We start from the raw sequence: 14854 nt of genomic DNA, 5'->3' as shown, positions 1-14854 counted from the left end.
GTTCTGTGTTTGCAGTAAAGTAATGTGAATTTAAGGGTAAATAAATTAACCCTCACAAGGATTAAAATCAATAAAATACTGTAAATCAAAAATTAAGCATTCATTTTAAAACCAGTTAACAAAATCCACAGGGAATTATAATACCCATCAAAACTACTCTCGTCCAAAAGACTGCAGACATTCTTAGAAGCTGTCCAGGGCACAAATCCAGAAGTCCCTCTTCCCACACAAATGTTTCCCAACTTTGCATCCAAAAATTATAGCAATGAACTAAGAAACTAATATTCTGGGCAAGGCAATAATACTGCTGGCAGCTATGGATCTGTCAGTCAACTAACTGCTTGTATGTGAATGCTTCATTTATTCTTCCTGAACCTTTGCGCTCTGCTGGGAGCTACAGGATACTTACTATGCTAAGATGCTGCACTTACCACACATGACCAGCAGGTGAAAGTGAATTATGTTGGAGGTGAAGAAAGCAAAACTCTCCTGCAGGGCTGGGGAGAAGAGGCTCATGTGATCATGATGCAATAAGAAAGGTTGCCATTTACACAATGGAGTTCTTGAAAATAAGAAATACTTGACTACAGTCAAATGATAAGCTCACTGGCATCCCTAATATAAATCCATCAGTTCTCATGCTGGAATGCTTGACCTTCCTTCAATTGTGTAATAGAACTATAAAAACAGTTCTGAAAATCTTTTGCCTGTCACTTACACTCCCTGTCACTTAGTACAATGTCCCCTTTCAAATGCTTTAGTGACTATTACATTCCCAGAAATTATTTCAGAGTGTCAGCATTCACCTTTGATGGTTCATTTGGGTAAAGGCAATTTCTCCAGCGTCTTACCCACCTGGCCCCACCAAAATATTTGTTTCCTTCAACACGTCCTCAGCACACAAATAACTTTGCTACCAAATTCCACTTCAGGCAAGCAAGCCAACAACCCCCATCCCAATTTCATTAATATTTCTGCAATCAGAGAGCCCAGTATGCAGCTATATACGCCCCCCTACACGGTTCCCAAAAACATCAATCTTTCCTACATCAAGCTTCCTCATCACTTCAACCAGTCCTTCTATTTAGGCCCATCTTTAGTGTTTCCAGAATCAGAGCCTTCCTCCCCACCGATCCCCGTTCATCAACACTTACCCTTCCAACCACTCACTCCAGAAGACTCCATTCAAGAACCACCAGATTCCTTGTTTAAGAAAACCCCCAACCAACCCCGGTACAAGAGAACAGCGCACCTTCCACGTAAACAAACGAAAGAGAAATTGATGAGCTGGATATCCCTCTTCCCCATATACACACAACAGAGGATCTTCAGATTTGTAATCCTCTGCCCTGCCCCCCCCCCACGCCGCCGCGCCGCCGCCGCCCTCCCAGGTACCTATTCTCTGTGAGGTTTCTGGAGGCCAGCAGTTTATCCTAGAGTCTCTCTTTCTCTCTCCATACCTTCCCCCGCTCCTGCACCATAATTCCACCCCCTCTGCACCCTCCTCTCCAACAGCAAATAGTCATCGCCAACTCAAGCCGTTCTTCCCTGCTCCTTTCTCACCATGAACTTGAGGGCCTTCTCCTGCACCACTGCTTCGGAGGGGTCCATGGCCTTCTACGATACGCCCCTGCTGTGACTGCTGTTCCCCCGCCAGCTCCGGGTTCGGGCTTGGGCCTGGGCCTCCCCCTACTCCCTCTCCCTCAATGCAAGGCCACAGCCTGCGCACAGTCAGATTAGAAACCTCGGCTTTCCTACCGCTTAGGCGACTGGGAAATGTAGTCCGGTCCCTTCTCCTGAGAGGCAGCCAAAGGAACAGGAAGGACTTCAATTCCCAGTAATCCCTGCGAAAGGGAAAACCGCGCCTGTCGCTTAGTATGAGGCAATGCTAAGGCGGGCCGGTGGGTGTTGTAGTATTTGAAAGCGATTCACAGGGTAAATTAATTTGCAGAAAGGTTTATCTCTTGCATTTCCTGTAACAAGACTGTGATAAAAGCTGTAGTTTCCGCAGGGACTGAGGTGGGCAGCTCAATTCAGCTGGAGGAGACGAAGCAGGGACTAGATTCGGGCGCTATGATCCTTAGGATTATGTGGATGTAAGCTAAATTTTGTATGCCCAAGAAAACACCATCACTTTAGACATGTCCATTTTTTAGGCTCTAAAAGTCTGCAGGTTCATGCATATTTGCATGAAAGCAAATCTATACCTCCACAAAGCTGTACTATACCCTGTTCAGGATTCTAATTTTTTACTTCCATTACACTTCATTTAGTAAAGAACTCCAACATGATGCTTTATATAGGGTTGCCATTTTATTGTAAGGGAATTTTCCCAATGAAGCTCTCTATAAAACTCCACTGCAGGGTGGGTAAAGAAGACTTTTGCTTTTTAATTGGCCACCTCTTTAGACTGGTTCTGACGCTGAATGTTCAGTGTTTTTACTGATTTGTTTTATAATTTTAAAAGCTGTATTTAATTGTTCAGATGTTTTAATGTTTCAGTTCACCACTTTGGGGACCTTGATTGAGTGGAAAGGCAGTATGAAAAAGTTTTAAATAAATAATAAAACAAAACTGCATGCAGAAAAAAATGACCTGTCCCTTTAGCAGGGGCTTACTGGGCTGTTATTTACCAGGTGGTATTATTTACCTCACTGTTGTGAAAAGCTGCACCTGCCCATTTCCACACGTTAAAGAGAAAAGACATTTTTCTTCAGACCTGATGTTGTTTTATTGTTATCTGTAAAACCATATTGACTTTGAATTTTGTAATAATCACAATCATCATTATAATAATTAATGTACTTGATTATCACTGTGGCCAAATCTGTGGATACTTAAATCTAGAGACTAGAGCCATAAGCAAACAAGACAGATCTTTCTATAAATCTGAGAAAAGCCCTATGTTTGTAGGAAAACTCCCATATAATAAAAGGAGTGATTGTACTTTTAAGAAACACAGCTTCTGCAGTGGCCATGTGATAGCTAACCGCAATAACATCGCCAGCCTTAAAGCCTGGAATTCTGTTAGTAAAAGGCAGGATGAGGGGACAGACCTCTTTGCAGTGTTTTGGGTCTTTGAAGGACTCATCAAGGTCAGGCCTGGTAGCAGCTGCTGGCAAACCTGGCTGCTTGCTACTCTTCAACAGCAGCCATTGCAAAAAGATAATGTGGTGTAGTGGTTAGAGTTTCAAACTAGGATCTGGGCAACCCAGCTGTGAACCCCCATTCTGCTGTGATGCTCACTGGGTGACCTTGGCCCAGTCACACACACTCAGCTTCAGCTACCTCACTGGATTGTTGTCAGAATAAAATAAAGTGCAGGAAAATAATGTAACCTGCTTTGGATCTCTAGTGTGGGAAAGATAAGTGAACTTAATAAATATAACTGAATATGGGAGGGGGGTAGATAAAAGGTCTCTTGGTTGTTGGGTAGTAAGGAAACAAGCAGTGAAAGGTGAGTGTAATGTACTGGGTTCAAAGCATGAGGACACCCAAGAGATAGTGAGTGAGTTCAGCTCTTTATTCAGTGATTCAGTATAGTGAGATAGGAACAGAACTGTCTGGCAGGACCAAGGGCCCTGCTTATATGCATGCAAACCTCCCCACCCCAAAACCTATTACCATAATCCCATTACACACAACTATAGGTTAATAGCTAGCCTAACGATCCCTGATGGGCCTCATTCCTGAATCAAGGTGGCTATTGTTTTAGGGTCTCAAGCTCAGCCAAGTCTCTGCTGGCCCTAAGGCCAAACTCCAGTTCCAATACATAACAGTGAGGAAATGTGGGCTGCAAGGAGGAAGAAAAGGAAATATTGGGGGGAAGCAGGATACAGGGAACACTGTCAGTTGCCCACTGCCCAGTGGCTGGAACTGTGCAGAATTTTCCCAGGGAGCAGCTTCTAGGGGGTTAGACAGAGGGAAAGCTGAAGACCAGAGTGGGGTGCAGGTAAAAATAGGTTGACTGGTGGGAAAGAGAGATGGGAGCAGGAAAAGGGGAAAGGATATGGAGGCTGCAAAGAGGAGGAAAAGAGGAAATACTGAGGATACAGAGGAAAATTAGATTCCCCTGCAAATCCTTGCAGGTCCTCCACTTGTAGCATTCATATTTTGTTTCTATTGCATCATAAGCATAGATAGCACTTTAAAGAATGATTTAAAAAAACACTTTGACCTTTAGCAATCCCTCTTCTGCCTCAATTCCCTACCTGCAGTCTGAAAATAACAATGCGGACCTCCCCTCAACAGGTTATTATGAGATTAGTGTCATGGTGTATATAAGATCTTTTGAAGACTCAAAAATTGTTCTATAGATCAAGCTGTGACTAAAAAGCACTGGAAAAACTTTTCTTATCTCATGTACACTACGCAGAAACTTTATATAGTTCTCTGCCCTTCCCCATAGTTGTCTTATGAATTTCAGGCCCCAGGTAAGAACACTTGCTGCTTACCCAAAGCAGTAGAACTGCTGTAACTATCTGGCCAGGATCAATTAAGATATTCCATTGCTGAAATGATCACATGGAACATCTGTGACAACACAGAGGCATCCTTGGAGTAGATAGGAGACACATCTGCAATGACTAGAATGCAGAAAAATCTGCAAACATTCAGAAATCCAGAATGAATTACTTAGTGTTTTCTTCCATTTAGAAAGCCCTTTATGCTTTAATACTTGGCAGACTTTGAGATCACCTCTTCTAATATCCAATTTTAGGAAGCCGAAAGCCAAAAGCATCTTTGGCACTTGGTCTGTCAGAATTCCAATATGTAAAGTTGCAAGAGATATCTTAAATTTGTTTAACATTTGTTATTAACCATTTCTAGGGTGGCCATAATAGTTGGAGGCCAGCCAGGGACACCTTGAGGGGGGAATGATGTGAGTGGAAACAGGAAGTTTCCTGTCGGTCACTTCCGGGTTCCTGTCCTGCATCTCGACCTGTGTTATTAGTGACAGGCTGCTTCGGTGGGCCGCTGCGCCGGCCCCTTGGGTCCCACAACGATGGGACCGATGCCACAGGGACGGGCTCGAAACACTCTATAACCCCTCAAAAGAACAGCGGTCTAGCTCGCTTCCCCCAAGCCCTGCCGCCATAAGCCTCAAGGGGGCTCATTTTGCGGCATCCCCCGGCGGGAGGGTGGCACCCGCATGGGACACATATCAAATGAAAGAGGGGGCGCAGGGCTATCAGAAACAGCCGGCGGAGGGAGTCGGGAGCCCACCCCACTGGGGGATCCACAAACAAAAGAGCAACACAGAATAAAGGTCAGATGTTTGAGAGCCGCAACATCGGATATTTGAGAGCCACGGAAGGAAGGAGGGAGGAAGGAAGAATGGAAGGAGGGAAGAAAGGAGGGAGGAAGGAAGAAAGGAAGGAGGGAAGGGAGGAAGGAAGGAAGAAAGGAAGGAGGAAAGGAAGGAGGGAGGGAAGGAAGGAGGGAAGGAAGAAAGGAGGGAAGGAAGAAAGGAAGGAAGGAAGAAGGGAAGGAAGAAAGGAAGGAAGGCCGGCCGCCCCCTCCCGCCAGCCGCCCCCCCCCCCCGCTTTCGGCCCCCTCCCTCCCTGCCTGCCTGGGGGGGGCTTACCTTCTTGCAGGGTGTGGGTGGCCTCCCCTCCGGGCGGGCTGGCTGGCCAGGAGGCGCAGCGGCGGCTGGTGCTGGTGGCGGCGCTGCTGGCGGGGCTGGCGGCAGCTGAGGAGGAGGCGGCCGAGCCCACCGACCCGGGGCCTCCCGCCACGCCACCGCCGCCACAGGCACGCCGGCCCGCCTCCCGCTCCGGCCACGGCCTCCGCCTCTGCCACCTCCGCCGCCTCCCCCTCTGCCACCGGGGCCCTACGCCAGCGAGAGGAGCCGGCGGGCCGCGCGCGTGGATGGGGAAGGCGGCGAGTGAGGGACCGAGCGTCCCTGCGCGTGCGCACGGCGGTGTGGCGGGCCCTACGCCGCCCACTCTCCTGGCCCGCGCATGCGCAGAGCCCACCACACCGCCGTGCGCACGCGCAGGGACGCTCGGTCCCTCACTCCTTCCCCGGCCGCGCGCGCGGCCCACCGGCTCCCCGCTGCCTAAACCGGGATCTCTAATGGTCCCGGTATAGCCAGCCTGGAAGGCGAGAATTGGGGGCCAGAATCGGGACTTTCCCGGGTGACCGGGACGATCTGGCCACCCTATTTCAATGGTTACTTTTGATATTTTAATGGTGTATTGGTTTTATGATCGTTACTTGTCTTGGGTTCCAGTTTTCTCAAAGAAAGGCAAATTGATAAATGTTTTAATTAAATATTATTTCAGTGCAGTGGTCCTCATAGTTCACCCTTTAAAGCATTCTTTCCTTTAGTTTTCAAAAGTTTTTATTAGTTTCAGAAAAGTTTAGAAAATAGGGAACAGAAAAAAAGGAGGAGTAAAAGCACAGTACATTCTGGTCTTGTTTTTATAAAATACTTTCCAAAATCAAAAGGATAGTTCTATCATATTTTCTTAACATATGTTCTCTCTTGTTATTATTTTAATCTAAACTATATATATATATATATATATATATATATATATATATATATATATATATATATATATATATATATATATATATATATATATATATATATATATATATATATATATATATTCCATTTTAAAGTTATATAATATAGATCTTTAGTTGTATTCTAGTAGTTTACCGATTTTATTCAAAATAAATTTGAAAAGTTGCTTAAAGATAAATATTATAATATAAACACAGGAAAAAAGAAAAAGAAATCAGATCACACCAGAGAATCTTAAGAGTCTTGAGTGTCCAACCAAACAGAATTTATCCATTTTTTTCTCGCTTCTTCTTTAGATTTCCCAGCCATCAGATGGGATAAAAAGTCAAGCTCTGCAATCTCCAAAACTTTTCCCACCAAGTCCATTTTCGAGGGAATTTCCTGACATTTCCATCTCTGCGCCAAAAGGATTCTAGCTGCAGTGTTAAAATGTGCCAACATGTGTCTCATTTCTTTAGAATAGTCCTCTGGAAATATGTTCAATAAAAAAAAGTTCTGGTTTAAAATGTATCTGAGTTTTCATAATCTTCTGTAACATTTCATGTACCATTTTCCAGTAGCCTTTCACCATCTCACTCGTCCACCACATATGGTAAAAAGTACCAATTTGTTTAGTGCACTTCCAACATTTATTAGACATGTTAGTATAGATCTTGCACAGTTTCTGTGGGGTCAAGTACCATCTATAAAACATTTTATAGAGGTTTTCTTTAAAAGTCACTGACCTAGTTAGTTTAACATTGAATTTCCACAATCTTTCCCACTGTTCTAATGTAATGTGACCAAAATTTTTCGCCCATTGAACCATGCAATCCTTTACAGCTTCATCTTGTGTCTTCATTTGAAGTAGATATGCATATAGTTTGGAAATTAACTTTTCCTGTGGTCCCAAAAGAATTTTATCAAATAAGTATTGTTCACTAGTGAAGCCTATCGCCTTGTCTTTAGCATATCTGGATTAAACTTGCATTCTCATCCACCAATTCATTTTAATATCCATGTTTTCTAGTTCTTTAGTTTTCAGTTGATTTTCTTTTCCCAACAAATCATCATACCTGTAGTTCTGGTTTGCTTTTAAAAGATATGGGTGAGTAAATGCTTCTACTGGTGAAACCCATCTTGGAACTTTTAAATAGATTTTAGGCTTTAACCATGACCAGGTATGGTATAAAGATTTCCGAAACCAATGATTCTTAAAATAAGAGTGGCCTTCAAGACTTTGATACCACAAGTAAGCATGCCATCCCATAGTCAAATCGTGTCCTTCTAACAACAATTGTCTTTTATCTTTCAACAACATCCAATCTCTTATCCACAACAGTACAGATGCTTTATAGTACAATTGCCAGTCTGGGAGACCCATGCCTGCTCTTAATTTGGAATCCTGCAAAGTCTTTAATTCTGGATTTTTTGCCTTGCCACACATATTTGACAACCATCTTATTTAGCTCTTGAAAAAATCCACTGTTTAGAAATATTGGAATAGTTTGAAAGAGAAATAATCGTCTTGGTAAAACATTCATTTTTATCAGAGATATTCTTCCCGTTAAAGATAAGTTCAAGTCATGCCATTTTTCCAAGTCTTTTTGAATTTCTTTAAGTAATTTATCATAGTTGTCTGCTTTTAGATTGCTACATCTATTTGAAATCACCACACCTAAATATTTAATTCTTTTTTCATGAAGAAATCCTGATTTTTGCTGAAAAGCCCGAATTTGTTCTGCTGTCATGTTCTTGGTCAGAAATTTTGTTTTATAGTAATTAATCTTTAATCCTGCCCAACAACCAAATTGTTTAATCTTGTTTATGAGACAGTCTATAGAATCCATTGGTTGTTCTAATATAAGAACTAGGTCGTCAGCAAACGCTCTAAGTTTGTATTGTTTGTTTTTTATCACAGCACTCTTTATGCTTAAATCTTCTCTTATTTGATAGTTCAATACCTCTAATGATAAAATGAAGAGTAGAGGTGACAGTGGACAGCCTTGTCTTGCACCTTTTTGTATATTAATTGTTTCTATTAGTTCGCCATTCACTGTCACCCTAGCATTTTGTAAGAAGTATATAGCTTCTACTGTTCTCAAAAAATTTTCCCCACATTCCATACTTTTCAATTGCTGTAACATAAACTGCCAATGAAGATTCTTGAATGCCTTCTCAGCATCTAGGCAAATTAAAGCAAATTGCTTCTCTGGATGGCTTTCATAATATTTTAAAATATTACAAACTGTTCTGACATTATCTTTCAAGTATCTTTTAGGTAAAAATCCTGCTTGATGGTAATGTATTGTAGATTGCAAAACTTTCTTCAAACGTTGTGCCAATATTGCAGCAAAAATTTTATAATCCACATTTAAAAGGATAATTGGACGGTAATTTTTAATATCTTTTAAATCATTATCTTCTTTTGGAATCAAAGATATCGTAGCTTCTTGCCATGAGTTTGGAATTTGGCCTTCTTGTATCTTTTCAATGAGGTGTTTAAATGGTAGAAGTAAAGATTCTTCATAGGCTTTATAGAACTCTTCCAGTAGCCTATCTGGTCCTGGTGATTTGCCATTCTTTTGGGCAGTTAATGCCTCTCCAAGCTCCCTTATCGTTATAGGTTCATTCAATTTTTGTTGTTGTTCTTCTGTGAATTTATTAAGGTTATTTTGTTTAACATATTCTTCTAAGTTTGTTTTATCGACTTGCTTGTCTTCATATAGTTTTTTATAAAATTGGTCTACAATTTGTCGTATTTCTTGTTTTTGAGATTTCTCTTTATTATTCTCATCTCTCAATGTTGTAATTATTCTTTTAGCCTTCTCTTTTCTCGTCCTATAGGCCAACCACCTTCCAGGCTTATTGGCATGCTCAAACATTTTTTGTTTAGCATACCTTAATTTAATCTCCACCTCTTCCATAAGAATTAGATTCATTTTGTGTTACATTTCTTTCACCTTTTTTTGAAATTCATACTTTGTTGGATGCTTTTTAAGATTCTTCTCAGCTTCTCCCATTTGTGACATTAAATTTTGGAAACTCTTTCTTTCTTTTTTTTAATGCAGTATCTAATCGCAAGGCCCCTGTAAAAAGCGTTTGCAGTATCCCAAACTGTTTGCATCTTTACTTCTTGTGTTATATTCTGTTTAAAGAAAAATTCCATTTCTAATTTAGTTTCTTTAAGAAAATCTTTATCTTTCAAAATTGCAGTATTTAACTTCCATGGTCTTCTTACCTGTGCACCTTTTACTTTTATCATTACAGGGCTGTGATCTGATATAACTCTTGTTTGAATCTCTGTGTCCACTACGTCTTTAATCAAGCTTGTAGAGAGCCAACACGTATCAATTCTTGACCAGGTTTGGTGACTAGGAGAATAGTAAGTAAAATCTCTAGAATTGGGGTATCTTGTTCTCCAAACGTCCACCAACTCCATTTCTTCTGCTAATTTCCAAAAGCTTATCGGAAGCTGAGGACTTTTAGTTTTAGTCTGTTTATGTGGTTTCTTATCCAGCTGTCTGTCAGACACCGCATTGAAATCTCCTATTAGACAATATTCCACATACTCCAGATTTGATAATTTAAGACGCAAATCTTGAAAAAATTTCTCTTGATGGTAATTTGGAGCATAGATGTTTGCTAGCAAAATTTTCTTATTGTCCATTGTGATTTCCACTAATAAGATTCTACCATCTTCAGAAACAAATTGCAGTTGTGGGTTAAATTTGTCTAATATAAATTGCCACTCCCCTTTTCTTTTTGTATAAATCTGTTGCTGTAAATAAATTACCAAGTCTTTTGTTCTTCAAAAAAATTTGATCTTTGGTTAAATGAGTTTCTTTTAAGCAAATTATATCCATTTCCATTTTTGCCAAATATCTAAATGTCTTTCTCCTTTTAGTAGGAGAATTAAGTCCATTTACATTAATTGAAACAATTGAAGCCATTATGGGTTTTGTTTATCACTATCTTTCTTATCTTTTTTGGACTGTTGTCTTGTACGATATCTCCGTAGTTTGTTTGGATCTTCATCACCAGAACTTTTTCTTCTTGCTCCTCCTCCTCATCTTTTTCTTTGCTTTCTTTCTTCTTTATACTTCCAAAAACTTCTGAGCTTTAAAAGTGGAGTTAATCCTATATCTATTCTCCTGGTACATAAAAAGAAGGCCTTCTGGCATTAGCCACATGTAGGGTATCTCTCTTCCTCTCCGAAAATCTGTTAGTGCTTGGTATTCTCTCCTTTTTTGTCTCACTGGCCAAGGAACCTCTCTTAAAATTTTCACCGTATTTCCAGCTATCACCATGGGTCTATCTCTTACATTTCAAGATATCATCTTTAATCTTTTTTCTTGCCAGCCTCAAATGGACTTCACTAGGTAGTTTGTTTCATCTTATGTAACTCGATGGCACCCTTCTGACTTGATCAAACTCATCCTCCATCCTCTGAGGAGTCACCTGTAAAATTTCAGCCAAGACTTCACTTAAATTTTCTGTAAATCTTCATTTTCTCTTTTGGTATGTTTTGAAACCTCAACATGTAAGCCGCTTTATCTACTTCCAACTGCAGGGGTCTAGAATCTTGTAAGGTCTGTTCTTTTTCCCAAATGTTCCACTTTTTGAATATTCTCTGTCACCTGACCCTCTAATGCTTTTAAGGCTTTGTTGGTCTCCGCTGTCTGTCTACTGTTCTCCCTAAGTTCTTGTTTGATCTCTGTCATCTGTTCATCTATATTGTCTATTTTACTTGCCATCCATGTTATAGTAGCCATTAAAGTGGTTTGCCATTCTTTCATGTCACCTTGCACAGGTGTAAATTTCCCTGGGCTTGGTTGGCCACCAGGTGAATAAGATGGTTTCCCTTCTTTGATTTCTTTTTTTTGGGGGTGGTTCCTTGGGAATGGCCCCTGCCTTACTATCCATTGTTATTAATGTAAGCACACTCAGAGTCACCAGTTCAAAAAAATATCTTCAGCGTTTGTTTTAAAGTTCTATGTTCTGTTTTTAGCAAAAGAATAATCTTCTCCAAAGAGTTCTCTTGATGCCAAATAGTTCTAAAAAGAAAACAGGCTTCTAGCTTCTCTCAACAATTTGTGTTAGTCAAAACAGCACCGAAACTATTGACAAATGCAACGTTCACCACAGTAGATATTCAATAGACAAAACAGCAGACCACAATTCACTGTCCAGTACTTTCCATCAACATTAGTTCAAAGGCAAGCCAACTCTCCACCTTGACTTTCAAATATCTTCTATTTGATTGCAGAACAATAATCTTTTTTTTGCCACTGTGTGACACAGAGTGTTGGACTTGATGGGCCGTTGGCCTGATCCAACATGGCTTCTCTTATGTTATGTTCTTAATCCAAACTGAAAAACAATAATCCCAACAAGCAAGGGAAAAAAATCCAGCAGAACCAAAAATAGAGAACCCCTCCCCAAAGTAATCCAACCAGTAGTAATGGGGGGGGGGGGAATCCACAGGTAAAAATAATCCAATCACAAATAAACCAAGGGCAAAAGAAAAATAAAAATAAATAAAAATAAAAAACAACTCTAAGAGCTATATCCAAAAGAAAATAATTACATCCTTAATATCCACAGATAAAAATAAGAATGAAAAATCTTCTTACAACCAAAAAACCTAACGTATAATGTCAGGTAAGCACCAATTTGTAGATACAGTTTAAACACTTCAAAGTTTCAGCTTGTTTCAAAAAAATCTTACAGCCAAGCCTCTTAACATCCTTATACACTTATCAATAGGAATCTTTCTCCAAAGCCAAAGCTGCTTCTTCCTTCTTCCTTCCACCAAATGCAATAAATCAGTTAAATTCAGGTACCATATATGATACAGATTAGTGTAGTCTCCTGCAGATAATTTCAGTTTTCAAAATAGGCAGAAACTTTTGCAAGCCTTGAAGGAGAAAGGGGGAGAGTCCCCCCCCCCCCTTTCTCAGTCTTTTGCCTCACTTAAAGTCTGCAGCTTCTTTATTCCTGCATCTCTGACACACATCCAGAAAAAATATAATAGTCAGAACTTACATTAGTAAAAGAATCCATGTCATCTATCTTTAAGTTGATTGAAGATCCAGAATGCAGAGTGTTGAAAGGAGAAGAAGTAAAACCGGTGGCTGACTTTGGCCATTTAAAAATGGTGATCGGGACGCTGAGGCTTGGGAAGAGTAGGATCAGGAAGCAGCCGCCTCCGCTGTCATTCTCAATCCACCGCTCCAATTCCCCTGCCTTCTGGGACCCTTTCTGGGCCCCAGAGTCTACCTTCGAGGGCGACTCCTCAACACACCAATTTGAAGGCGGCTCAGGACGTGACAGTCCGAGCCGCTTTCAAAGGTCAACCGCTGAAACCGGAAGTCCACAGCATTCTTTCCTCATTCTGTTCATCTACCAAGGCTGCAATGGAACATGTGTGTATTTGCAGACGTTTCTGGAACATGTTCCAGGGTGCACATGCTCAGTCCATGTACTGGCCAGGCTTAGGCTTGGTGGGCTTTCGTGTCACCTGTGTGAACTGAGACTCTATAGTACTGAATGCAGTCAACATTCCCCAGATCCAAAGTGAGGAGAAAAAAACCCTTCAGGTTAGTAATGGTCTTTTGCAAGTACTAACTTTACTGATGATTTTCTGATAAGCCGTACTTCCAGGAACAAGACTTGTTCCAATTCATTGTACTAGTGCATTGGGCAGCTGTTATTTTTAACTCTCTGTGTCTTCTACTCCCCGCCCCAGTAATTACTTTATTATTATATTCGTACACAGGGTTGTTGTTGTTGTTGTTGTTTTTAAGCAGGAACGCACAGGAACGCCATTCCGGCTGGCTTGGTGTCAGGGGGTGCAGCCTAATATGCAAATAAACTCCTGCTGGGCTTTTTCTATAAAAAGCCCTATGTGAAACAATGGTGATGTCATGGGGTGCGGCCTTATATGCAAAAGAGTTCCTGCTGGGATTTTTCTATGAAAAAAGTCCTGTTCGTGCATATGCATAAATTCGTACATGTGCATGAAGTCATTAGAGCATTAGGTGAATTTTTAGATGTCATCTTCATTACAAACATGCAGTTAATTTTCCGTTCCATTTTTATCAATCATTGGTACAGCTTCAAGAGAAGGCTATATTTTATTGCTGAAAGTAAAGGGTGATCCATGCACTTTTATGATCATCCCAAGAGGGAAGCTGATGCATCCAGATACTGTTATTGCCTTGATGCTGCTCATCCTTGGGATAAACTCAAGGAGTAATAGGCTTCAGTAAAGAATTGGGATCAGTATATAGCTGTTTGGGAAACAGTCTATCACAGGTATTTGTCTGCTCCTCTTGCCTTCTGCTTTACGTTTCTAGTTTTGCTGTGCAATCCTAAACAGAGTTATACCCTTCCAAGCCCATTGCACTGCTAATAACCCTTTAGGGGACACAATAGGATTAACCCATGAAACACTGGCAAGTTTCCATCATTTCATATCCTCTGGGCATTATTTCCTGCATTATAATATTTTGAATAATAAGAAGGATGGTTTTAAATTAAATTTGCAGGCCTGCCATCTGCATGCATTCAGACTTTATTACCATCCTCACAGGCAGCTGCTTGTGTTAATTCTTTTCAGACTGAAATGAGAAATAAAGGGAGTCATGTGAGGAGGAATAGGAAGTTAATAAGATAGTTTCTTGCAAAGCTTATTGTGAGGGGGCAGTGTTAATTGTTGTGCACGTGTAGTCAGTGCTAAATGTAAAATATAGGGCTTTCTGAATTATAAAGAAGGCAAATTATTTCATAATGTGGATTATTTGAATATGCCAACTAAGGGGAGGACTACATATGGCTGTCATAGTCACTGCTCAACATACAGAATGTATGCCCTGTTACAGAGAAGAAAATGAAAAGTAAATGGACAAACGTAAATGTAATGAGACAAAAAGAGGGAATGGAATGGCCTCTGATAGCAGAGAGGTTGTAAAACTATTATAACCTTAAAGTCTGGATAGTGGTTTTGAGAACAGATAACGGAGACTCAAAAGAAACAATATCATAAGGAGGTGTGCAAGTAAGGAAGCCAGACCCCTAAGGGGTTGAGGTCCCCCACTTTTGGGGTCTACTTCTCCACCACTGGCCAGTTGGCTGGTGGGAGGATTTTCCCACCCCCAAATAGGGAAGAACTCTGGGAATTAACACAACTTGCCTACATCACTGGGAAGTGACATAAGCGCATTGGGGATGTTGAGGGGTGAAGGTCTGGTTTTGGGGCAAAACTCTTATGGTAGAAGTTAATTCTATCATCACAAAAAAAAAGCATTGCCCCCCCCCCCCATGTACCTATGT

General features: G+C 40.9%; 1 protein-coding gene and 1 long non-coding RNA gene across 13 annotated transcripts in view; one reads left to right on the top strand and one right to left on the bottom strand.

The window, feature by feature from the left end:
• Positions 1–1803, bottom strand: part of BTRC (beta-transducin repeat containing E3 ubiquitin protein ligase) — a 184895-nt gene extending 183092 nt beyond the window's left edge. For 4 of the 12 annotated variants that reach the window (XM_060241798.1, XM_060241800.1, XM_060241804.1 and 1 more), the window contains exon 1: positions 1564–1772. In XM_060241798.1, coding sequence (XP_060097781.1) covers positions 1564–1611 — 48 coding nt within the window. In that variant the 5' untranslated portion in view covers positions 1612–1772. Of the gene's footprint in view, positions 1–1563 lie in introns of all 12 variants that reach the window. The other 8 variants (XM_060241793.1, XM_060241796.1, XM_060241794.1 and 5 more) reach the window with 6 other exon arrangements.
• Positions 1804–1903: 100 nt separating this feature from the next.
• On the top strand, positions 1904–7044 carry LOC132573878 (uncharacterized). Its single transcript, XR_009555576.1, has 2 exons — positions 1904–2096; positions 6835–7044. It is a non-coding gene; the product is annotated as an uncharacterized LOC132573878 (long non-coding RNA).
• Positions 7045–14854: the final 7810 nt, after the last annotated feature.

The sequence above is a fragment of the Heteronotia binoei genome, chromosome 6, assembly GCF_032191835.1.
Source record: "Heteronotia binoei isolate CCM8104 ecotype False Entrance Well chromosome 6, APGP_CSIRO_Hbin_v1, whole genome shotgun sequence".
NCBI classification, from domain to species: domain Eukaryota; kingdom Metazoa; phylum Chordata; class Lepidosauria; order Squamata; family Gekkonidae; genus Heteronotia; species Heteronotia binoei.
This window is presented reverse-complemented; position numbering and strand designations above follow the sequence as displayed.